Source organism: Enhydra lutris, unplaced genomic scaffold (genome assembly GCF_002288905.1).
Source record: "Enhydra lutris kenyoni isolate GAN:26980312 unplaced genomic scaffold, ASM228890v2 scaffoldscaffold4, whole genome shotgun sequence".
Taxonomy (NCBI): domain Eukaryota; kingdom Metazoa; phylum Chordata; class Mammalia; order Carnivora; family Mustelidae; genus Enhydra; species Enhydra lutris.
The window spans coordinates 13,141,400-13,167,743 of NW_019154088.1; the positions used below are offsets into that span (position 1 = coordinate 13,141,400).

The following is a 26,344-nucleotide window of genomic DNA, read 5'->3' on the forward strand; positions in this document are numbered from 1 at the left end:
AGAAAAGGCCTCATGAAAGAGGTAGATTATTTTTTTTTAAGATTTATTTATTTGACAGAGATCACAGTAGACAGAGAGGCAGGCAGAGAGAGAGAGAGAGAGAGGGAAGCGGGCTCCCTGCTGAGTAGAGAGCCCGATGCGGGACTCGATCCCAAGATCCTGAGATCATGACCTGAGCCAAAGGCAGCGGCTTAACCCACTGAGCCACCCAGGCACCCCGAAAAGAGGTAGATCTTAAAGGATAAAATGAAAAGGAGAGATTGACATTCTGTATCAGGGGAAAAAAGAGCTAGAGCCAGGAGTGAAGAAAGAGAAACACATTTCTAAACTTCAGAGGACAGCTAGAAAATAAAATATGCAGTCAACTCTAGAGAAATCACACTCATTAAAGAGCATTCATGTAAATAATAAAGAGATTACTGATTTAGTTGGGCAGGACAGATCCCTAAATTTATTGGGAACAAAACACTAGTTTTGATGTTAAAGTAGCTGAGTTCAATGCAATTTGTTCAAAGGAATGTGCCTGATGCCCTCTTCAGAGTCTCTAAAAGTGTTACTAACTCTTGAAGTGTTACTAAAACATCAATGGGAAAGAAACCCTACATACAAGGATCTGGTGGCAAGGATCAGGGTGGCAGAGTAGGCTTTCCTCCCTCCTCACCTATCAAATTATTTTCCAAGGTAGATGATTAGGAGGTAACTCTAAATACACAGGATATGGTTTAGTCAGTAAAAATGGCCTACTGATAAACAAGCACATGATCTGAGAATGTGCTAATCATCCCTGCTTAAAGATTTTAAAAAAAGGCATTAAAAGGCCACTTAAAAAAATCACAGTGGTAAGAAGTTCTGGTAGGTATGTGAAGATGAATTTGTCCTTTCTTGTGATCCAAACAACAAGCCATAAAAGCCATCAAAGTGCACTCCCAATTACTCAAGGATTCATTTATCTCATTCATATTAAGTGAGGACCAGAAATCCTAATGATTTTGAATGAACTTCAATACTGAAAGTCATAAATGAGGACTAGCATCCTTTTAGATAAGGAAATTGCAATGTACAGGCTGGGGTGTGTACTTAAACCCCTCGTAGCATACCTCTCTCAAACGCTGTAAAATCAGAAGTAACTAGAATATCTAAATCAAAAAGCAACACAAAGGAGAATTCAATTTTTATTAATATATTTAGATAGCCACAGGTGTGGGTCCTTCAAGGGAAACGCCTGAGGAAATACTCAGCTGGAGCAAGCTAGCATAACATATCTTATTAAAGTCCTTAAAGAGAAAAGTATCCCTAAGGCTGCCAGGACCCTGAGGCACATAAGAAGCAATTTCAACTCAGGGTAAATCCTCTTTTCTTCTACTCTAATGTAGGGCAAAAAACGGGTAAAAAATGTATTAATAGCCAACTGTGCTACTATACATTATGTACTTGATTATTTTTAAAACTGTGCTTGATTACTTTTTTACTTACATGATGATATGTCATATATAACAAATCAAAATCACAACTTTGATATACATTACGAAATAAAAAGGTAGCCAATGATCATTTGCACAATTTTACAGTAACAACCTCACTAGGTAGTAGCTAGAACACGATCTAGCTAAATAGAGAAATAGAACACGTTTCAAAAAAAAAAAAAAAAAGCTAACAAGTCCATTTTTAAACTCCTATGGCTTTATCTCAAATTAGAGATTGCCATAATTTACATACCTGAAATACAAATTTAAGTTAACAGCAATTGCAGAGTTGGAGGAGCTGACAATCACTACAACATCTAGGTCTTGAGACACTTTCAGTGAAGTGAAGGAAGAAATCTTGGCTGGTTCCTGCTGTTGCTCATTACACACATCTTCTTGGTGAAGTGCTAAATCCACATGGGCTACGTGTGTACCATCCACAGTGTCAAAAATGTCTTTGAGTTAAGCGTTAAGGAAACTGCCAGTCTTAAGTATGCCTTACCACTTCAAGCATAGGATGGGATGGACCTTGGAAACCTCATGGCTGCAGCCTTGTAGGGTTAGTGGACACCGAGGCAGCCCTCATCACAGTCATCAGCAGACTATGAAGTTGGTGGCCCAATAAACCTGATAGAATTCATTCAGCAATACTTGCTGAAAATCCACTCTGGGCCAGGCCTTGAATGACACCTTGCTAATATTTCCACTAGTGTTCTACAACAATGCTAAGAGAAATATAACGTGAGCCATGTTCATCACTGTAAATTTTCTAGTAGCCTTAATAAGTAAAACAAACCCAGTGAACCTAATTAATACATTTTATTTAATCTAATATATCAAAAATATTACCATCTCAACATGTAACTGATATAAAAAATTGAGATATTTTACAACTTTTTTTCATACAAATGTTCAAAATCTGGTATTTTACATTTGTAGCAAATCTCAGTTTAGACACTAAATTTTCATTGGAAATACCTGCTCTGTATTTAAGTTTTGTAAAACTCACATTTGAGAACATAAACACACTTAAAATTTCTCCAGTAATTAAATCAAGTATGAACTTTTAAATTTAAAGTAATTAAGTAAAATTGAGAATTCCATTCCTCAATCACAGTAGCCAATTTCAAGTGCTCAACAGCCATAGAATCCTAGTACCTACCATGCTGGACCACACCATTCTATAACCTGGCAACAAAGATGAAGTTAGTGCAACATTTTATGACATTTTTATAAAAAATTTTAGTAAAGGCTATTTTATATCTAAAGTAGAAAAACCATCCCTTTAATTCAGAAATAAAAGTTCCAAAATCATGTAAGGGGTCATTTTCAAAATCTTCAGAACAATTTTGCTAATGATCTATGGATCTGCTAGAGACAAAAAAACAAAAACAAAAACTATAATATTTCCAAAACCAAATTAAAAGTGGTTAAGCAAACCCTATGATTTACTAATATGATGGAATCATTAGAGATAAATGGGTTATATTTATATATGAAAATGAACCTATCACATCATAAGCAGTCCTCAAAATCCTTTCTGGAACAAGCACATAGTAGGTATTTAACAAGCATGTTTTGAATAAATGGGTAATATAGAGCATATGTAATTTAGAAAGAACACAAGTTGATCATGTGACTATGAAAAAAATGTACATAACAGAAAATATTTCAATAGGATATAAAGCAATATAGGTGAGTATTTTACGTTCATAAAGATCTTTTTCCTTGGAAAGTTTTACTGAAAAACTAACATTCTGCCTATATACCAGTCCAGTCCCTAAGACTAAAAACCTGGAAAAGGCTCATCTTTCTAGGTAGTCTCCTCCCCTAGATATCCCCATCTTTACTGCCAAGGATACAAATCCAATCTAAACTACTCAAAATAAAAAGAATTCCTCTGCAGAGCTGTACGTCAGTAATCCTGTCCACTGCTTGTGTAGGCAAGGGTAACGTGAAACAGTTGAGTACTCCAATCTCAGCATCTCTTTCAGGAAATACAATGTGTAGGACAATACACTTGTTGATGAACAATAGTGATGTGTTATTGTGAAATGACAGGATTCTCAAAGATAATAAAGAAATATCTAGGAAACAAAAGAAGATTATTTCAAACTCACTGGTCACAGTTTTAGAGTTCATTTTGTAAACATAACACAAACAGGTGAAACAAAGAAGAAACAATACTTTGTCCGACTCTAGGCAGTTATTGCTCATACCTACCTAAGCAAGTGATTACTTGTCAGTAAGAGGATAAACAAAGACAGCCTACAATGTCTCTGTTCATTCTGTTTATGGCCAGAGTCTTATAGCACACCAGAAGATTAGAAAAAAATTTAAAAATAAATAAATAACCTACTTATCCCAGGAACTTCACAAAAACAATCAGTATTTTTTTTTTTTTTTTTTTAAAGAAAAAGAAGGGGGGTAGCTGGTGGGCTCAGTCAGAAGACCATGTGACTCTTGATCTTGGAGATGTGAGTTCAAGCCCCACATTGGGTGTAGAGATTACTTAAAAATAAAAAATCTGAAAAAGAAAAAAACAAAAACAAAAACGAAGGAACCTTAAAATCAAGGGTGTCAAGTATACTACTGCCTTAAATACAGAAGCCTGAGTACTTTGATTTCTGTTCCCTGCAGCCCTCAGGATGAGTAATCAGTCTAGATCAGCACTATCCAATAGAAATACCGTCAGCCACAAATGCAAACCACAATGTAATTTTAAATTTTTTAGTAACTACGCTGAAAAAAGAAACAGGTGAAACTAATTTTTACATATTATTTACCCCATTACATCCAAAATATCATCGCAACATATAATTAATACAAAAACTATTAATGAGATATTTTACTTTTTTATACTAAGCCTTAAAAATCTGGTATGTATTTGACACTTAGAGGACATCTTAATTTACATTAACCACATTTCAAATGCTTAATAGCCCTATGTGACTAGTGGCCACTGTACTGGACAAGGCAAATCTCCCTCCCCGATTTCATCTTTTTAAGAACCTTCCCTGGAATGTATATAAAATTACATAGTAATGTCACAGACTTAAACATGCTGAAAGACCACCTGTAAATACTTACTGATATTTTGATCTTCAATGAGCTTTTGCAAGGTCTCCTCACTACAGCTATACAAAATGGTTGCATCACATCTTCCGTCTTTCAAATCAAATTCATAGATTAACAGTTCATAACTTTCACTAAGAGCAAGCAGTTTGGGTTTGTCTGTTGGTGAGCTGCTGTTACGAGAATCTTCCCATACAAAGCTAAGGAAAAAGCGTAGATTATTATATTCTATCATCCACAAAAATTTTTACCCGCAATGGGCAGAAGAGCAAAAGGAGTAAAGAACAATTCTTTAGGTCACACGGTAGTAGCATTAATCCTACACTCAAGGGAATGTAAATTGTTCTGGGACATCCCTCTTCTTCCCCCTGAACCCCCTCAGGCCAACAAATTGGAGTGGGTGGAGCAAAGAGGGCAGGGAGCAATAAATGGTGGCTGCTTTTATTCCTTCATTTAAATCCGGTCTGATGAAATGTTTAAAGAAACGATCATAAGGATAAGTTTCAACAACCAAATATGTATATTATTTATAAGAGGTGGTACAATTAACAAAATAGCTTTTGCTAACTTAAATGGTTTCAATGACTTTTAAAAGTGACTATTTGTATTTACAGACTTTGAGGACTCCAAGATACTATATTATAAAAGAGCTCTGTTCAACAGAACTTTCTGGGATGATGGAAGTGCTCTATACATCTGCACTTTCCAATAAAGTAACCAACAGCCACATGGGGCTACTGAACATTTGAAATGTGAATAGTGCAACTGAGGAAAAATGCAAAACTTACTAAGTCACATGTAGCTAATGGCTACCATGCTGGACAGCTGAGTTACAAAATTATGCAGTATGATGTCAACACACTAACACCGGCTAACAATGGTGGGGAGAGACTAATGAATGATGCTACAGTTTCAAATTAAATTAAATTACATTTAAAAATAAAGGGGGGGTTGCGCCTGGGTGGCTTCATTGGTTAAGCAAATAACTTGATTTCAGCTCAGGTTGTGATCTCAGGGTCATAGGACTGGGATCCTCAGGGGAGTTGGCTTGAGATTTCTCACGCTTTCCCTCTGCCCCTCCCCACACACCCCTGTGCACAAGCAAACGCTCTCTTCTCTAAAATAAATAAATCTTTTAAAAAGATTTAAAAAAAAATAAAAGGGCCCAATTGTGGAAACAATAAAATGGAATGAGAGGAAGCTGTCATGCTGATAAAGTTTCATCTTTTAAAAAAAGCTTTTTTTTCTAAAGAGTATATTTTATATCTAAAAAAAAAATCAGACTTGGTGCTCTAATGTACTTATTAAAGAAAAAGACTGACGTACTTTACTTTTCTATCTTTATACTAAACTGGTGATTTTTCATGAACACCCAATTCCTGACTGTTTACAGTGAAAACCTGGAAAACCACCTGAATGTTGAATATGAAAAAGATTAAACAAATTAAGGTGTATTTAAAAGGCAGAATACAGCGACACTGTTGACATCATCAGCATATGAACTATACCATCACACGAAAAGACAGGAAATTTTCAGTAAAAATAACTACAGGATGTACAGTGATTTCAACATATATAAAAAAGGACCATATATACTCTGAGATAAGCAAGCCCTGAATACTGTAAATTTGTCCTTATTTTTACCCCATGAAGCACCTGAATTAAAAGTAAAATCCAATTCAAATAGAAAGTCCTTCTTTATCCTCCTTCAATCCACTAATTTCACACAGTCAGTTATGGATGCCCCCATTATTTCAAGTGTGTGTCTTTTGTTAAGTTCTCAAACCTAAAGAGTTCTCCTTTTCTCTGCCTCATTCCTTTCTTTAGGGGACTGTGTCCACGGGTACTTAACACAGTTGAACAAATTAACTTCTCCTATGGAGAGATTCTTCCTCCTAGCAACTAGAGACCAGGAGTAAAACGATTAAAGCACTCGTTTATTTAATAAACAAATCTCTACTGTCAGACACTGTTACAAAACCTGGAGATTCCAAACTAAGACAACTCTTAACTACTTAATGTTTTAGGAAATTGTTTCTAAACGTTTTCTATTATTAAAAAGACCCCTGGGGTGCTGGCTGGCTCAGTGGGAGAACAAACCCCTCTTGAACTTTGGGTTGTGAGTTGAGCCCTGAGATTACTTAAATAAAACTTTTAAAAAGAGAGAGAGCCCAAAGACTCAGAGGGCACTTCATGACATAAACTAACTCCTGGATGAAGAGTTACAGAAGTGGAAGGTTAATACATGATTATAATTGTTTTTTTCTGTCTTTCCCTGTCTTCTGTCTTCCCAATCAAGCAAGCTTCACATACAAGAGCTGTTGTAGACTGCTCCTATGTAACAGTTTGCGTGTAATAAATATTACACTAAAATGTAATAAATATAAATATTCAGTTGCATGAATAAATGAATGGGTTAGCTAGACTATCCTTCAAGGAGGCGGCAGGGGTGGCGAGGTTAATCCATGTATACAGAAGTCGCTGTTTCAGGCACAAGAAAAAGTTACCAGATGATTCAAATTAGAGATGATCCCGAGGTGCTATCTTCAAGGGATTTAACTGAAGGAAGATGGGCAAGGTGCACAGCACAATAGCAATTAATTAACCTATGTTGAATTAATGAAAGAACCCCTACGTTGGGACCTGCTCCGGGTGCGCGGCCAGCAGAGGAGTTGGATGCCTTATCTGCGCCCCGGTAAAGGGAAGCGAGGGTGGGGCTGCAAAGCTAGGAAAAGGTTCCGAGAGGGCACCCGGATCGCATCTGAGCGGTTTCCCGCGGTTGTCATTCCTCTCCCGCTACTTCCACACCTGGAGGAGAGCACTGGGGCCAGCCGCCTAAGGTTCCGGACTCTTCCACCACTGCCCAGCACTCCCGCAACACTTACTGCCGAAAGGGGCCATTAAGGCAGCAGGCACCCCCGCTCCGGCCGCCCGGCGCCAAGGAAAGCACTTGCAGGCTGCCTGCAGCTGTTAGGCTCCCCAGAACCTCCTGCTCTCTGTGCAACTGCGCCCGGCATCCCAGCCGCCCTGTTGCCTCCACAGGGACTGGCACCAACAGCATAGGTAGAACCCGCTCCATGGCTTTCGCGCTGCAGGTGCCGCAAGCAGCAGCTCCCCCCGCAGCCTTTTCTGCAGCCATTTTGACTCGGTTATTTCTTCCGGTCACCTGAACGCAGCTGCGTCCTGGGCATGCGCCGTGTAGCCCACCCTCTCGCTACCTCGTGACTCTCCCAGGGACCGCTGAACTGTTTCCGCCTTTTGCAATCCTGGCCTCAGGAGGCTAGCGCCAATTCCTCGAGCAAAGCTACATCTGCCTTTGCTTCAAGCCTGTTTACTTAACTACCTTGGAAGAGTTAAACACCAAGTTTAGCAGCCTCAGGCACGCTGGAGCAGCTTTACTCACTCCGTGGCATTACCCTCTGCCTTCTTCCTCTAAATGCTTACCCTTTATTAGAACCCGTTTCCCGCCTCTCTCCTTTTTCTTTACCTGTTGTGCTGTTATTTCCGTTTACAGGCCCTGGGTGGTACCATGTCTTTGGTAGTGTGGACCGATCCATCCTAAGAAAATCAACCTGAATGCTGAGGTCAAATAATATGTCTTGTAGAGGGTAGGGAAACAGGGTAGTTAAGGGATGGTGTGGGTAGAGTTCCGAATTAATTACTAGTCTTCTCAAGGAAGTATGATCCAAGGCCTCCAGCAGAGCTGAAGAGGAAGGGGGGGCCCTGTGAGGGGGCGGAGGAGGAATTTGGGAGGTTCTAATAAACATCAGTATTTTTCTTAACACATTCTTTTCCACAATCAGCTAGGGCCACATAGGTAACCAGTAGGCCGGACCCTCCACTTGTGCTTTGATTCACATCCTCTTGTTCTAGGACTTTGTAAAATTCTCTTTTCTCCTGCATATCTTTCTCTCCTTTTATTGGGGTGCCTTATCATGTGAACATGCTATAATGTCATGCTCAAAAGAAATCCTCCCTCAAACTACACCAACCACTACTGTTAAATTTTGCTTTCCCTTTAGAAAATTTTTACTTGACTGTTATTAACACCCTCCACCCCCACCCCTTTTCTCACTTAGCAGCTTTGTGCTCACTAGTGCCTCTACAGGGAGTACTTTCAGCTTAAATGCAACTGCTATTGACAGGCCTTCCTGGACCATTACCCTCCAGTTACTCCCCACCCAGTTTTGTTTTCACCAAGGTATTTATCACTACTTGATGTTTGCCATCAGTACCTGTCTAACCAGAATGAAAGCTTCAGAAGAACAGGGAATTTTCACTGCTCACTGTTCCCCTACCGCCTAAAACGGTGCCTAGTTCATAAAAGGGACTCCAGGGATTGATGTATACGTGACCTTGTTTGTCAACTTAAACCAAACATTTCATATCCCAAGGGAAATATTTATGGCCAACACTATTTTTTTATTTAAAAAAAAAGTCAGCAGAGAAGGAATTTCCAAGGTCATATTGTTAGACATAACCAGGCCTTATCCCTTTTATTAAGGACATTTTGGAGGCATTCATACATAAGAAAATGGTTTTCATTATACCTCCTAACTTATGACAAATTTCAACACATCATTCTATTATCTCTTTAATTAAATCTTATTGTGTCATGAGTTTTAGGCAGATCATTCAGGTTTTCAAGGAGAACATAAGGAAATGTTCTGGGTGAGATCCTCCAATATATCAAGGCATAAAAAATGTCCTCAGACTCTCTGGATCCCTGTAGACCTAGCCCATACTGCTAGTGTCTGATGATTAAATTTTCCCACATATATGTATTTCAGAACAACTGGATCAGTAGACTCAAGCAAGCCTACAAAGAGAACAGATTTTTAACAGTAAACAATTCTATTTTCTAAAGTATTTGTGTGATTTGATTACTCTTTCCAGCAGCTGGTAAATTCTGAGAACAGAAGTGACCTTCATGTCACTCATACTTTTAGATTTGTCCCTCAAATATTTCTTCAATTAACAATTCAGCTTCTCATATTAATCCTTGCCCTTAGGTAGCTTAGCGTGATTAATGAGCAAAGGAACTGGGAATAAATTAAAAGGTTTGGCTGAAGAAATAGGCTTCAGGACCCTAACCCAGACAGATGGATTACTGGGTAAATGCTAAAGTGTATAGAACTACTTCTAAATACAAGTTATCCTCCATATTCTTGGCTTAAAAGAAATGACAGAACCTATACAGGGCTTGAGCAAGGGGCTATAACCTCATTTCTATCATCACTTACTCCATCCTAGCTTCTAGGTGCTGTACCAAGGGTTTGTCCACATGGTGACAGAACAGAGGAAGAAGGTTGCTGGGGAAGGCTAGGGGTTCTGCCAGAGATGCTGTTGGCATCTGGGCTATCTCCCAGGCAATCAGAACCACCATGTCAGTCCTGGAGGGCAGAGAAGATGGAAAAACATCAGAGTCTTCGTATTTACGCAGGAAATAGACTCAAGGCCAAGGTTCCAAATTATTTTTCCACCACTACCACTATCAACCTCTGTGCTTGTAACAGTTAAGAGAACACTTGCATATTTTGCATGTGTCAGGCAATGCTCAGTGCTTTACATATCCTCCTTCTTAAGAACTCTGATTATCATCATTATCCCTAAATCCATAGTTTATAGATGAAGTAACAAGCTTAGAGACGGGAAGTAACATGTCTGAAAGTTGCAATGCTGCTGACAAAGGCAAGAATTCCAACTTAGGTCTGTTTGACTCTAAAGCTTGTCCCCTTAATCATTGTTCTACTGCCTTCCATGGGAAAACAACACTCTAGGACACTAGAAAAGAAAGAAGGAAGGAAGGAAAAACAGAGGAGAAGGGAGAACAGCTATAACTCTGATATTTTTCTCTTCTCTGTCCAACTTCCTCCCAATACTTGAATATACCACTCAGGTAATAGCTCACCAGGTTCAGCCTATACATCCCAGGGATACTGAAATAGCATTTACAAGGCCTTTAAGATCTTACCAAGCTGTATGATCACTGCTGGGCTCCTTAAGGGAGGACTCTAGGGATACCAGCTGCTCCCCGTGACTTAGTAGGGCATAGAGCAAAGATATTCCAAACTGCAAGAGATACAGTAGGCAAGGTCAAAAGAGTTCACAAGAGGCATTCTGTGCTTCCTTGGCTCTGCTATTTCCCTCTAAAAAGGGGGGGGGGGGCAGGTTCACATGTAAAAGTGCAGTTCAACACTTGTAAAACCGATTTTACAATGGCTGGCCAAAGAACTCTCAGACCTTTTGAAGGATATCACTGCTCTGAACTTTCCAAAAGATCCTTGTGGAGAGTTGATTAAATGCACACTTGTGGGTTTTACTCTCAGCAGTCAGTCTATAGATCAGGAACAGACTCAGGAATCTGATGCAGGTAGTTTATGGACCCCACTAAAGCAGCAATTCTTTAGACAAAGATTTGCATAGAGGAGTTCACAAAATAATCCATTAGAGTATTAAAAGATTATCAACTTTCACATCTAGAGTCTATGCATTTAAAATTTTCTATCTTGTATTTATTATGTACTTAGCGTAATGTGACATGTATAGGACTTCTAGACTAGCACATGGGTGACAGGGTTCAGAGCTTTTTACTAAGAGGGACACACCATCAAAAAAGTTTGGTGACCTCTGTTCTAGAGGTTCCCATCAGCACCGCCCTCAGGGAGCTTGTTAGAAAAGCAAATGGATGGGCCACACCCCAGGTCTACTAAATGAGACTCTCTGCGGGTGAGACCTAGGAACTGGTGTTTGGTAAGCTCTCCAAGTGATCCTAGTGCTCACTGACATGGAGAAGCACTACAGAGAAGAGGGAGAGGTAATACTCTGTTGCTTAGTCCTTGCCAGTGATACCACCTGGAGGCCATCTGTGGAAAGAGCAAAGCCTCCCACTGTGTTACCTGGTTCTGAAGTACCAGAGTGACCGGCCTCTCTGAGGAGCCAGGTGGAAACAGCATTAGACCCTGAAGTCCTTGGAGGAGCTCATGGAAGGTCAAGTGACTGATACATTTGCCCAGGGGTTTGAATAACATTTGTAGAGCCTGCAAAAAGGTCAGTAAGTATCTCTCTCAGTCTCCACTACAACGTTATCTCCTCCTACTTTGCCTGTATTCCCTTTTCTGGATGACCTGCTTTTGGTACTTTCCTGGTCGGGTTACTTACTACTCAGGTCCCTCCAACCACTATTAAGTAGTCCTCCAATACCCACTTATCTAGGATGTCTTCCCTAAGAAGGGTAGATATGGGGCTTAACACTTCACAGGGAGTCTTCATCTTCTCAAACCTCCACAGCCCACTCACACCTGAGCAACTGCATGTCTGTGTTTTTTGGTCATTGTACTCAAGATGATCAGTCGTTCCTATAGTAGTTGGTTCTATAACCTCCTCAACCAAGGGGGGCAGGTTTGGCACCTCTCCCTGCCCAGCACTCTCTGGGGTATCTCTGGGGATGGGAGAGAGGATGAAGAAGAAGGATCTCTAACCCATGCACAAAACCATCCTCTTCTCTCCTCAATGCCACAGTACCTGATCAGCTACATCCCTCCTGACGAGGAGGGGCAAATGGTGGGTGATTGCCAGAAGAAGGCTAACAGCTCGATCCTGGGGCAGGAGAGGGAGCAGCCTTGCCACTAGAGCTTTCCCCTTCCTCACGGAGAGCACCTGCAGGAAGCCATCTGCTGCCTCCCTACATGTGAGAAAGGAAGACATTTTCAGGGCTCTGCATAGAGGGCTCTGGCTTCGTGCCAGAAAGGAGGGGCAGAAGGAAAGCCCTTGGGTTTGCTTATCTTTCCCTTGCTGGGCTGGAGGTGTGAGCCTCCCACACTCACTCCAGAGTATTCTGCTCTGGGGTCTTTAAGGCTTGGAAGAGCTTCTCAATCTGGTTGTTCCGTTGTTCAGAGGAGCAGGGCTGTGGCAGCCCGTCCTTCTGGCCCTCTATCTCCAGCAACTGAAGAAACATCTGGGAATTCAAAGGTGGGAAAAGAAGAGATCAATTTGAGAAATATCCCATTCCCAAGGGTAAATGAAGAATTCATCCTTAAGGAGTTGCTATCTCACCTTTTCAATCCGGGCCAACACTTGAAGCCTCTGACTGCTTGCAGCTCCTGTCTCCTAGGAGAGAGTCCCAGGCCATCAGCCACACCTTCAGAGCAGCAGCCCAGACCTCAAGCAAGCTAGACATAGAGCTGGAAAAGCTAACACCAAGTCTGACCACACTTCTTTCTCACGCTTAAGTCAAAATCTGACCTCAAGCATGAGAGTGCCCCTGTCCTTTCTCCAAAACAGGGAAGATTAAAAAAAAAAAAAAAAAAAAAAAGGGTTATGGGAGGAATGCCTGGGTGGCTCAGTCGGTTAAGTGTCTGCCGTCAGCTCAGGTCATGATCCCAGCGTCCTGGGATCAAGTACCACATCAGGCTCCTTGCTCAGCAGGGAGCCTGCTTCTGCCTTTCCTTGCTGCTTTCCCCTGCTTGTGCATTCTCTCTCTCTCTCCAACAAATAAATAGATAAAATATTTAAAAAAAAAAAAAAAAAAAAAAGGTTGTTGGAAGATAGCACTTCTACCTGATCTTGAGATCCATGGGGTACAGCGTCAATAGCTCGGCGAGGGCTAAAACACGTTGATACAGCTACTTGGCCCAGGGAACCCTCAATTCGAACCACTGCACAAAAAGGAGTCAGGAGAAGCATATTCCCCTTCCCTTTCCACCCTCCATTACTCAGATGTCCATCCCAACCCAGCAGGTCAGCCCTGGTCATACCTGACTCATAAGCCTCTGCCTTCTGAATGTAGGGTGTTACCAACTTGAGTGATTCAAACTTGCTCCTTCGCCCAAGTAGCTCTTCATCTGTCTGCTTTTTCTCTAGTTTCTGATAATATTCCTGAGTGTCCATGGAATAGAAAAATGTATCTTCATCTTCTGAACTTAGAATTAAAGTTCTCAAGTGCAACCTCTTAATACACCCTTTCCTACTGCATTCATTCCAGACAGGATCCTGGCCCCTTGGGACCTCCTGCCAACCACTCTGAAGCATCTTGAGTACCCTGGGCCTCATGACATCTGGCTTGGGGTCTCCGTACTGAGGACTTCAAGAGCTAGACACCACCACCAGATCTGATGAAAAGGCAGAGAGCCACGTGGAGAGCCAGCAAGCAAACCCGTATCAGCAGCTGTAACCTTCCTGCATTCCTTCTTCCTCAGATATATACTGCACACTTTTCCTTCACCCTCCCCTTCTAGTTTTGTGATCCTACCTCTGCTTTCCAAAAATCACAGTTATCTGATGGCACGAAGACCATCAGCAGTTTGTAGTACAGAGATAATACTACTATCAATTGGCCAGTAGCTAATACCACTCCAGGCCAGTTTTAGGCTTCCAAAGAATGGCCCAGCAGCTCTAATGTCTTCTTAAGGAAATCTGTAAAATCCCAAGCTAAAATAAAGCCACCGACCGTGAGGCAAACAAGGATTTGAATAAAGCTCTTTCATTTAGGAGCAGTGCTTAAAAAGCAAGAGGTAAAAAGTATTTTGCTTCCAGTGATCCAGGCAGAAAGAGTTTTTAAAGCATGGTGGAAAGAAAGGAAGAAATTAGTCTAAATAGGAAGGAGATAAAGGTGGGAACATTAGTAGGGGGCTTACGGAGGTTGGAAACAAAGTGGAACACAGCTCAGATAACCCAAAAACCCATAAGCAAAGCTTGCCTCATAAGCAAAAGGAAGACAGGGAGCAGAGGGTAAGGAGTTAATATGCCTGCTGGCATTTATTCAAATCAACAAGTCGAATCCCATGGTTCATAAAGTTCATGTGTTTTATATCTTTAAAAAAAGCAAAAAGTAGGTGAACATTTATAACAAGATATTTCCAAGACCCACAGAAGTCCGTATTTCAAGGCTGAATAAGGGAAATTCTTGGCAAAGGATGAAGACAAAACCTTGGTGTTTGGGGAATTGTAAATAATCCCATTTGTCTGAAGTGCAGGAGAATAGAGGGGAAGGATCTTGGGATGTCATCTTGGGATATGGCCCCTATCCTGTAGTGACTGCCTCTCCCACCTGACTGGACATGGCCCTCTAAGAGCTAGAGAAACGATCCAAGAGGACCCATGGAATCCAGGCCTGTTGGATGCCAAGGTCAGAGGCTGAGAGGAGCTGCTGGGGCTCACCTGATAGTAATAGTCATCCAGGTGGGGGTTCTCACTCTGCAGCTGAACCATCTGTACTTTAATCACCCAGTCCTTCTCCTTTCGGGTCATGAGGTTAACATAGGGGTCTGGCTGCTGAGACCAAGGCTTCTTGGCTGGGGCACTTCAAGCCAGAAAGGAACATTCCTTTAGACCTACCCACCCTCCCACAGCTTCCCAAGGAGTGGTGAGCAGGGAGGGATGGAACAGAGTACAGGAGGCAGGCAACATGGGGAGAGTCTTGTGCAGGAACCCTGGGTGGGGGGAGGGGGGATACCCAGCATGCAAATGAGCTGCCCTCAACCCTGCTGCTCTTCTAGGCTTTACCTTGGTGTTCGACTGTGTTGCTGCAGCTGCAGGATCCGTTGGTGCTGAGGGTGGAGCTGGGTCAGGTGGCTAGGCAGACTTAGAAAGAAACTTGGGCTGGGTCAAAGAAAGCACTCGGCTCCCTACCCTTCCATCCAGTTAGCCTCTAGGAAGCTCAGGGGAACATCTAAGGCAACCCCACCCACCCGCGTGCCTCCCCAAAGTCAGCCACATGAAACCATGCAACCCTGGCTCGGCAGGGCTCACATTCCCCTCCAGGATCTATTTTCCTGCAGTTGCGCTGCAGGAAATGTTGACACAGTAGAAACTCATTTGGCCTGGTCGTTGGGAGTTCTGAGTCCTAATCTCAGTTCTGCCGTGCCAGCTAACCTCAAGCAAGTTCTCTTTAGTCCCCGGGCCCTCCACTTCCTCCTCTGTGAGGGAGAAGTGACGGGACTCCACTGCACACTTCTAAGACTAGGTTTCTGTAGGTGTTTTTCTGTGGCAGCTGGTGGGTAGCCCCATCCCTCCTCAGCCACTACTTCCTGATAACTCCAGAGAAGAGCTCAGTCTGGGGGAGATGCTGGGGTGCCCAGCACCCTGAGCTAGTACCTGAAACTAGGGAGCCAGGAGGTTGGCAGGCTGCAGAAGAAAGCTGGGTCTGGCGAGAGAAGTTGAGGTCCAAAGTGCCGTGCTGGAGAGCTGGCACTGGGAAAGGTAGTCCGGAAAGGAACTGGAGAAAGGTAGTCCAGCGTCTGAGAACAGAATTTAGAGGTCTGGGAAAAGGGAAGCTCCACCAACAGAATGCTGCTCCTGTTGCTTTTTCTCACCTGCCTTTTCTCCCACAAGAACCTCACCCAACAGAGTTTGTCATCTCCTAGGGAAGCTCTTTAGTCCCTGACAATGTGGGGGCATGTGCCTTTCCTGTCTGGTGAGTCAATACCTCTCTCTCTTTCTCGCTCTCTCCTCCCTGTGATGGTCATTTATTCAGGCTCTTGTGCCTTCAGCCCCTGGGGCAATGCTTGTCTGTCTCTTTTTGGACTCCTCTGAAGCCTTCCTCAGAGCTGCAATGGTCATCTCATTCTCCCTGCAGGATTTCCTGCAACTCCTCTGGCCCAGGTCGTGTTCTCAGGACACAGTTCATTTGAGGGCAGCTGCTCTTTCTAGCCCTCTGCTCCATGCTGCTCATCTGCTGAAACGTAGGGAGGTGGAAGTAGAGCTCTCATTTGTCCTTTCCATATGGACGGCCAGTTGTCCCAGGACCACCTCTGTCATTTACCAACCTACTCTACATTATGGGTGTCTCCCATCTCCCACACCTCACTTGGGCTGTTTCATCACCAGAACAAGGTCAAGGGCAGACTAAGGGACACTCCACATGCTCTTTCTCCACATGCTATTACTTTGACACAGGATGGAGAATGGAGGGACTCACCTGCCACAGAAAGTGCAAGGAAGCAGGGGACATCCCCAGCACACCAGAGGCCTTGATTCCAGAGGAGCTGAGAAGGCCTCTCTGGAATGGGAGGGAAGAAAACAGGCTTGAATGAGCCCCTGAGGTGTCTTCTATAGTTATCAGTGTCTGTTGGGTATGGAGTGCAGGAAGGCCAGTCACTTCCAATATCCAAGACAGTGGTGGTCTGGCCCTCCCTTGCAGTAAAAAATCAACTGGGTCAGGACCTCAGCTTCCTCTGAGGAGAAGAAGAAGCAAGACCGGTATCTCAGGAAAAGGTTGAGGGAGACTCTGAGTGATTTCATTTCTTTAAGGTTATTTATCTACTTATTTATTTGACACAGAGAGATCAAACACAAGCAGGGGGTATGGCAGGCAGTGAGCTGCAGAGAGTTCCGGCCGACTGTCTCCCCACTCCCTCCTCCCCTGGTACCTGGGTGTTGTGGATAGCACTGAGGACAGCTGGATCCCCGAGGTCATGCTCTTCCTCCTCTTCCACCTCTTCCTCCTCCTCCAGCTCCGGGGCTAGATCTGGATCCAGATTCTCCTCTTCCTCCTCCTCTTGCTCTTCCTCCTCATCCAAATGGGAGGCAGACACCAGCTCCTCCTCAGGAGCTGAGGAACTACAGGACTTGCTTGGGTCTTGGTTTAAGTAGGGGCCTGACGAGGGAGTAGTTGGGGATGCAGGTGTGAGGAATCTCATCTAGAGAGGCTCTTCTCAGGAACACTTCTGTTCATAAGTCATCTCCAGCACCACCTTCAAACAGTTCCCCACCTTGTTACCCCTGACCCCCACCCCCCCCCCCCCCGACTGGAGCAAATGGAACCTGGCAGGTGCCAAACACCTTTGCCTTCCACAACTCTTCAATTACCTCATTAGTTAGCACCCCACGTTGCTCACCTGCTCTCCCCGACCTAACAGCTCCTCTCAGTGCCTCCTTAGCCAATCAAGTGCCAGATACAGGCACTCACTGCAATTAAATCCTACTGTGCTCCAGATACTTCACACAGTGCTCTGCTCTGAGCAGTCCTGCAAGGCTTGTAGTGATCATTTCCCCATGAAGGGGGTAAAATAGCGCCTAGAAAAGTGACCTCAGGGCGCCTGGGTGGCTCAGTGGGTTGAGCCTCTGCGTTTGGCTCGGGTCGTGATCTCAGGGTCCTGGGATTGAGCCCCGCATCAGGCTCTCTGCTCAGCAGGGAACCTGCTTCCCCCCCACTCTCTGCCTGCATCTCTGCCTACTTGTGATCTCTGTGTGTCAAATAAATGAAATCTTTTAAAAAGAAAAAAAAAGAAAAGTGACCTCAGTCACCTGTGTGATGTAGTCAGCAAGTCGAAGAGTTTGGAAGTCACTCCTAATAATTCTGGATACCCAGGCCCACATCTGTCCACTGAACCATACCAACAAGTCTCTGCACCCCAAGGCTTTTCATCCAGATTCCACACCCTAATGAGCAGTACCTTCAAGGCATTTCATCTTTGCAGGCTGGCAGACTTCCGCCATGTCTCCTTCCTCTGGTAAGAAAACACTGTTCACCTCTGGAAGGTAAACCTGAGACAGGGGAAAAAACCCAGAGACAGCCTCCTCCTCAGTAAGGATGGCATGGCACCCTAAAACAGCCATGCTCTCCCCCTACCAAAGTTGCCAGAGGAGTATTAGCCCAGGGTCTCAAGGAATAGGACCTTGGGCTCTTAGACTGCCCTAAGCCCCGGCCTCTGCCCTCACCCCCCAGCTGCAGGGAGCTGTCCTGCCAAGGGACAGAAATGAGGAACAGAGCTGGCAGCTGGAGAAGCACTTCCACACAGATACACATGGCCCCCTCAACAAGAGCTGCCTTGTTGCCAACACCCACCACCTGACTGCTGCTGTCCTTTCTGCTTAGTTTAGCCATGGCAGCCTAGGCCAGGGCTGATTTGCTGCCCTGGCTTTAAGAGTCCCAGCCCATCCCCTGCTGCCCCCTTAAAGGGCCAGCATCCCGCAACCACTGCGTCTTGATAGAAACATGAGAATATAATCTAACGATAAAGACAACTCTTAAAAGGGTAAGAGAAATAAACTGCACTTTTTAACCCCCCAAGTTTGTGGGTACAGTTTATGGGGATTGATATTTGGGAGCAGTTGTTTTTGTTTTTTTTTAAAGACCCCTGTTTTCCACACCTTTCCTAGGAGATTTATGAAGTTATGTTCCTTTCCATCCCTAGGATTTTCTCCACCACAATTGGATAGGAAAGCCCTAGGCAATCCTGAGATTTGCTGGCAACCAAGATCTCAGCAGGTAGGCAGAGCACCTGGGGGTGCTCGCCTTTCATGGGGTCCCAGGACTTAGGTCTGTTACCCAGCTCTAACTGAGGACGCACCCCTGTGAATTTAGAAGACAGATCTTCAAGGCTAAAACACTTTTGCTTGAGGTACACAGACAATCTTATACCTTCTTGGCTACTCTAATGGAAAACTGGTTCAAAAGCTCAGGAGCGAAAAGAAAACAAGACAACAACAAAGGCGAGAACATGGGTACAGCTGGTAGGCAAAACCCTATAACCCTCCTGAGCCTCAGCTAACCCCTGAGTGATACTGGGTTCTGCGCCCACATCCTGTGTGTAAATGAACCCCACATGACTTTGTAGAATTTCAGAATAAAAATTAAAATGAAGCTAATTTCTCTACATCAAAAATGCTAGTTAGGGCCCTATTGTCATGGTTATAGGATTGTGGTTCTTGGTACCTTTAAAGAAAAATTTTGTTCAAAAGATTTGCTGTACATCAGAATGAGATGAGTGAGGGGGGGGAAATTAAGTAGTTTAAATTTAAGGTACTGAAAAGCTTTTCAAATATCTGAGTTGGGTTCAGATTTTTTTGGTAATGCCATTCAGCTGTTAAGAATTTCCTAATAGCTCACCAAGAACCAAACGGTGAATTTCAGTGTTTCAGAAGGGATTTATGAGGCTGTTGTAGAGACCAGGTCTTAGGAAGAGCCACTTGGGGCATTCACAGCCTAACTATATCAGGCTGTGTTCATTCTTAGAAACAAAATCCCTTTCTTGCTTTTGTTTCTCATTGTTTTTTTTTAAAGGTTTTATTTATTTATTAGACAGAGATCACAAGCTGGCAGAGAGGCAGGCGGGGGAGGTGGGGGGAAGCTGGCTCCCCGCTGAGCAGAGAGCCCGATGTGGGGCTCCATCCTAGGACCCTGAGATCATGACCCGAGCCGAAGTCAGGGGCCTTTAACCCACTGAGCCACCCAGGTGCCCCTTGTTTCTCATTTTAACTGCCCTTTATCTCTCACATACCAATGAACCAAATTTCTCCACTTCCTCCACTCACATCGTTCTTTCAACCATTGCTTTTTGGCTTCTGACTCCATCACAGTGAAGACACCAGGGAACAGATGAACGATTCCATGCGCTCCTCAACCCTTTCTACTGACAGTTGACAATTTTTCAGCTGCATGTTAGTACTCTGCAAACATACAAGGCCACTCTCCTACCCTCACTTTTACCCAGACGCCACCCCTAAAACTTCTTGGATTAAAACAAATCTGGAACTACCATTACCCATCACCCCTCAGAAACTATTCACAGTTACCAACGATTTCTTAACTGTAAGTGCAAAAGACGTTTCAGTCCTTAACTTAGTTCAAGTCTCTACAGCAGTTAACACTGTTGCCCATGCCCTCCTCACATCTCTGTTCTCCTACAGCTTCCCATCACTTTACTCTCCTAGCTCTTCTTGTACTTCTTGGGTCATCTTTCTTTGGCCTAGTTCCTACTCTCCTCATCGTCATCCAAATATCCTCTTCTTCGTGCCTCTTCTCTTTCCCCTCTATGTTGAATATTCTTAATTTGACAGTCCTCTGAAATTCTGTATGCTTGTGTGATTGTTAAGGGACATTTTTCTGGAGAGACAGTCCAGAGGTTTCATCACATTCTCAAAGGGATCAAGAATCCCTCCCAAAATTAAGCCCTCTGCACCTTGGTATCCCTGGACAATCTCACCCTCTCACATCTTCCTACTTAGCCCATGAAGATGATTTCCAAGTTTCTTCATCAGATCCGACACTTTCCAATGAAGCACCTCAGTAGTTTTTATCTCCTGTACATTACAGAAGGCATAAGATCCTTAAAATCTGCCTCTCCAGCCGCCAGTCCTCAAGATCCCTGCCTTCTAGTTCTAGGTCAGAACCAGTGAGCTACATTTGGCTCTGTGGGGAGAGAAGAATTCTGATGCAGCCCTCTCTCATAATCAGTGTGCACTAGAATGACTCTCTCTGGCCTGGGGGCCTCTCTCCTTTGCTCTGGGAGTTGTATTCACCTGTTGATCAAGGCAGCTTCCTGTCCCAGTTCTTTCTTTTCAGTGATATTAAATGTGTATCTTAGCAAATAGTATGCTCTTCACTGGATCTCACAAGCAAAACAAATTTGCAGAGGAAGTTATTTTAATTGGAGGGGGATTTCAGATGCTTTATTAAATTGTCTTATTCTAACTTTCTAAATATCCGAATGGGGCAGGGGGAGGACTTAACTCAGGCTTCACTTCCTCCAGGAAGCATTCTCAAATATCATCTTCCCTTCCAGGCTAGATGAGGTGCCCATCTTAGGGGTACTCATTGGTCCTTACACTATTTTCTCATTGTACCTGCCACTGACTCATAATTCTATTTCTGCATTTGTCACCCTCATTTGAGAACGGATAGATGTCTTCTTCATCTTTGCGCTTCCGGCACTTAACACAGTATCTGCAACAGAGTAGGTTCTCAGTAAATATTAACTGAGCTGAACTGAAATGAAAAAAACAGTCCTTCCCCTTAAAGACTCCCTCGGATAGAGTTTCTAGTGTGTCACCTGGGTGTGTCCTACTCCAGCCCACTCTTCACATTGTTCCCAAGAAATGTCATTCTAGAAAATAAACCCCAAAACACCTATGACAGAAATCATAAAAGACAAAAAAAAAAAAAAATCATAAAAGACAAAGATTTCACTAAAAAAGTAAAAACTTCTATATTGAAGACACATTTATGCCAGTATAAATTCTTATAGAGCAGGGCTTTAAATATTTTTTAAAAAAATTAAACCTCAAAAAAACTCAAAGTGTGAACTTTTAAAAAAATGTAAAGTAGAGAAGGTCCTTCTAACCATGATCCCAAATTCATGAGCTATGATAAGTGACTGATAAATTTGCCTACATGAAAAGGTAAGGCTCCCAAATAGCAAACTAAACAAAAGAAAACAAAAAACCATAAAAGGAAACAAAATAAGTTTACTTTGATCTGGCAATCTGAAATTTACCTTTCGAATCTACTTAAAAGAACTTTTAGATGAAGATTCTTTTTATTGTTTCTGAAGATTTTGAGGGCTCAGGAAAAGAGATACTTATGTTAAGTCCAGATCCTTTTAGCAATACTTCTTTCATGCCTCCTGATAACCAATACTACCCAAACAGCAACTATGTCAAAATTAACATAACACTGTTGATGAATAATATAAAAGTAAGATTCCTAATTTCTCTCACATTTCTTTTAAAATTCTATACTTTGGCTAAGTGCTGAATGTCTGTTAACACAGAAATCTACATCCTCATTGAGACTGAAAAATGGTTTGTTTGTTTTTTTTAAGATTTTATTTATTTATTTGAGAGAAAGAGAGAGTGAGCAAAAGAGAGGGAGAGAGAGAGAAAGCACAAACCAGGGGTTGGGGGGAGAGGCAGAGAGAGAAGCAGACTCCCCACCCAGCAGGGAACTTGTTATGGGGCTTGATCCCAGGACCCCAAGATCATGACCTGAGCCAAAGGCAGATAGCTTAACAACTGAGCAACCAAGGTGTCCCCAAGACTGAGAAATTTTGACTATATTATTCACTTCTTCAAAAAAAATTGTCCTAATTTAAGTAAGAAAAGTACGACTTTGTCTTAGCCCATTTGAGCTGCTATAGCAAAATATCGGAGACGGGATTGCTTATAAACAACAGAATTTTTTTTTTTTTCCCCACAGTTCTAGAGGCTGAAAGTCCAAGATCAAGTGCTGGCAGATTCAGTGTCTGGTAAGAGCCTGCTTTCTGGTTCACAGATGGTGCCTTCTCACTGTGTCCTCACATGGTAAAAGGGAGGATTGAGGGAGCTGCTCAGGTCTCTTTTATAAATTCAGGAATCCACCCTCGTGACCCCATCTCCTCCCAAAGTTCCCTCCTCCTAATACCTTGGGGTAGGATTTCAACATATGAATGGGGGGGGGGGGACACAAGTATTCAGTCTATAGCCATGACCTTTGGAGAATATAGGCTAGGTATATAAAACTACTATGTTTTTATCTGTATTTTACATTGCAATATAATATTTGGTTATACAAATCTCAAAAATGTTACTATTTCTCAAAACTATGCTTCTTTTTACATTATAGGAGAGGTGCATGTGCAGACAGAAGTTGAGACTTTGTTTTCCAAATCTATATTCAATCTAGAATCAGGTAAGTCAGCTTTCTGGGATAAATCTGTAATTGCTACATTTACATGGAAATTCCTGGTTAAGAGAAAAAAAATTTGTTTTCTTGAGAGAGAAAGAGAGAAAATGGGGGTAGGAGGGGAGGGGCGGGGGATGATGATGCAGAGGGAGAGAGAGCCCTAAACAGGCTCCATGCCCTGTGCAGAGCCCGACATGGGGCTCTATCTCACCACCCTGAGACCATGACTTGAGTCAAAATCAAGAGTCAGACACCTAACCAACTGAGCCACCCAGGTGTCCCAAGAGAAACTTTTTAAAACAGATTGTTTGGTGTTGCAATTAGGCTCACTATTTATTTAAATCACCTGTGACATTTGAAATTTTTTTTTCAAACTTCAGAAAATGCAGTTGTTAATAGGGCTTCATTGTATTATATATAAAATCTGCAAAATATTTCTGTTACACAGTTAAGTACAACTGAATAAATATGATTAGATAAAAGTAAAGACTTGCCTTTCACATTTAAATTATATTTGTTTCACACATAAGACTTCCTGAAAACAAGTTGGAAGAGACTATTACTGGTCTTGACTGTGACAACTTACTGGATTTTTCAGCCTCTTTTTTAAAAGTTAAGTAGTTTGAGTTTCAGGTTCTACTTTTCTACTTACCTTCAAACAAATGGTTTAGCATAAAACTTGAATGGGTGACACCATTGACCACCAAATTGTTTGTGGACCAGAAATCAACTCTATCAAAGTTGCTTCCTTGTATATTTCTTTCTATCATGAGCTTCAAATACTCTAAGCAGAATTTGGATATGACTACTTAACCCTAATTTGATGATGATGATGATGATGATTGTAAGGACCTATTTAGCCAGAGCGCTTCCATCCGGTTAAACAATAACCTTGTTGTTTAATCCTTAAACTGTCCCTGCCCCCCTTCTCCCAGGGGTCTTACTTAAAAACAAGTCCCGGAAACCAGTCCCAGGTAACAAAGCCCAAATACAGGGTGGGTCAGGCCAAGTGGAGACATCCAATCAGTGGGGGAGGTGGGGGGGGCACATACTGTCTCCCTAGCTACCAAGGAGTATGGGCCCCACCTTTTGGGTGCCAATTCTGACCAAGGCGATAGGCTAGTTCAAATGTCTACTATAGGGTAAATTGTAATTCAATTGGTCACTTATGTGTGACCTAGCATGACTGTGTAGCTTCTGTGTGTTACAATCTCATTGGCTACCTGTGCGTGACCAGGCCCAACCACATGGCTTTTGCCCTTAAAAGCTAGTCTGTGAATCAGAGAGAGGTTGCCCTCTCTGTAAGAGGCGCGGCCCCAAACGTTCGGTTTGATTCTTGATGCTTGTCGCAAAATAAAGCTTTGCTTGGCCTTCGCTTTGTATCAGTCTCGCTCCTTTAATCATGGACCCCGTTATAGGGGGAACTTTCAATGATAATGGTTCCATGATCTTCCAGGTTCTAGACCTTCTGGTTTCAGATCCAACACATCTGTGCCTGTAATACATTCCCTCTTGTTCTTGCCCCTGTCCTCCCATGATATCCAGGGATAATTCTGAGAAAGTCACTTTTCAGAAATGGTACTGAATATACAGTCACCAACATTAGTTTCCATTGTATGTACTTCACCTGATTTTTTCTATTCAAAAACTAAGGTTTTATGGGAAAGGCAAGATGAAAATCAATATCCTGGGGCACCTGGGTGGCTCAGTGGGTTAAAGCCTCTGCCTTCAGCTCAGGTCATGATCCCAGGGTCCTGGGATCAAGCCCCGAATCTGGTTCCCTGCTTGGCAGGGAGCCTGCTTCCCCTCTCTCTCTGCCCCCTCTCTGCCTACTTGTGATCTCTGCCAAATAAATAAATAAAATCTTAAAAAAAAAAATCAATATCCTATCCTATTTGGTCTGAAACTTGGTAGTTGATCAAGGCCATCAGGGACGTGGCCTGATGGAAATCACTGTCCTGGAGGGCTGAGGCTGCCGCAGGAGCTGCCTGGCTCTTGTCACCCCTGCTGTGGGCCTGGAAGAGGTAGACTCATTCAAGATGGCTGAGAACCTCCAGGCCAAAGTGGCCATTGTCCTCAGAGCTGGGAGCATAGTCAGGGAAAGGAAGGGATTTAGGCCAGACTGCCATCATTTCCCCAACCCTCCCCTGCCTTTTCCCTCTCAGGGCTCTCTTCCTTCTAACATTTTTTTTTTGAAAAACAAAAACAAGTCAAGAAGATGATAAAATCAACTTCTGTGTATCTTTCACCTACCAGTTGGTAACATTTGCCTGACAAATATTCTTTAAGCACATTCCTCTGCTCCATTAGTCAGTGTTTGTTCCCAGTGACTAGGGATTTTTTTTTTAAGATTTTATTTATTTATTTGACAGAGAGAGAGAGGGAACACAAGCAGGGGGAGTGGGAGAGGGAGAAGCAGGCGCCCCACGCGGGGCTCAATCCCAGGACCGGGGGATCATGACTCGAGCCAAAGGCAGACGCCCACTGACTGAGCCACCCAGGCACCCCGCCCAGTGACTAGGGATTTTGGCTGACAGAATCATGAATAGGAGACTCACTGAACAGGAAACACATATAACAAGCAAACATGTGAAGAACTGTTTCAACCTAACTGCCTTTTTAAAAAATATGAAGTCAAGGGGCCTTGGGTGGCTCTGTTGGTTAAGGAGCTGACTCCTGATTTCACCTCACATCCTTATCTCATGGGTCATAAAATGGAGCCCCGCCTTGGGCTCTGCCTTCAGTGGGAAGTCAACTTGATGATTCTCTCCCTCTGCGGCTCCCAAAGCCCGCACATGCGTGAGTACCCGCGCTCGTGCTCTCTCTCTCTCTTGCGTGTGCATGCGTGCTCACTAAAATAAATAAATCTTTAAAAAATATATGAAGTCAAACAAGGAGATGCAATTTTTCAATGATAATGACTACCTTAGGGAAGGGTGTGGAAAGATGAGCACTCTTTCTATTGGGCAGTGGAGTGTAACCTGGTACAAAGTCTATGGAGGTCAATCTCAGTATGGAGGTTGTGGTACAATAGGAAAAAACTGGAAATGTCCCCAATACAGGATTGGGTAAAAAAGTATGGTATATTCATAAAAGGAAATACAGTTGACTCTTGAATAACATGGGTTTGAACCATGTGGATTTTTTCCCCATAAATACAGTTTAATACTATGTGTTTTCCTTATGATGTTCTTAATATTTTCTTTTCTCTTCGCTTTATTGTAAGAATACATGTATAATATATACACAAAATATGTGTTAATTGAATGTTTATATTATTGGTAAGGTTTCCAGTCATTAGTGGTTAACCTTTTGAGGAATCAAAGTTATATGCAGATTTTCAACTGTGGGGGAGGTCCTATAACCCCCATGCTGTGCAAGGGGCAACTGTATTATGAAAGCAGGAGAAAACTACACAGATCTC

The 26,344-nt window shown here is 42.9% G+C and overlaps 2 protein-coding genes across 3 annotated transcripts in view; both read right to left on the bottom strand.

Annotated features, from left to right (window-relative positions):
* The window catches only part of LOC111140645 (SPG11, spatacsin vesicle trafficking associated), an 84,846-nt gene extending 77,169 nt beyond the window's left edge, over positions 1-7,677 (bottom strand). For both annotated transcript variants that reach the window (XM_022492845.1, XM_022492844.1), the window contains exons 1-4: positions 7,424-7,677; positions 4,554-4,738; positions 3,326-3,550; positions 1,717-1,918 (exon numbers count right to left, since the gene is read on the bottom strand). In XM_022492845.1, coding sequence (XP_022348553.1) covers positions 1,717-1,918; positions 3,326-3,550; positions 4,554-4,738; positions 7,424-7,677 — 866 coding nt within the window. The remainder of the gene's footprint in view (positions 1-1,716; positions 1,919-3,325; positions 3,551-4,553; positions 4,739-7,423) is intronic.
* Positions 7,678-9,777: 2,100 nt separating this feature from the next.
* LOC111140682 (PAT1 homolog 2) lies at positions 9,778-17,975 on the bottom strand. Its single transcript, XM_022492895.1, has 14 exons — positions 17,933-17,975; positions 16,907-17,133; positions 16,456-16,536; positions 15,633-15,775; positions 15,042-15,119; positions 14,697-14,838; positions 13,295-13,415; positions 13,098-13,195; positions 12,594-12,647; positions 12,365-12,495; positions 12,063-12,222; positions 11,438-11,578; positions 10,513-10,610; positions 9,778-9,931 (listed from the first exon to the last, which is right to left on the bottom strand). The coding sequence occupies exons 1-14, from the start codon at positions 17,973-17,975 to the stop codon at positions 9,778-9,780; spliced, it is 1,671 nt and encodes a 556-aa protein (XP_022348603.1).
* Between the last annotated feature and the right edge of the window lie 8,369 nt (positions 17,976-26,344).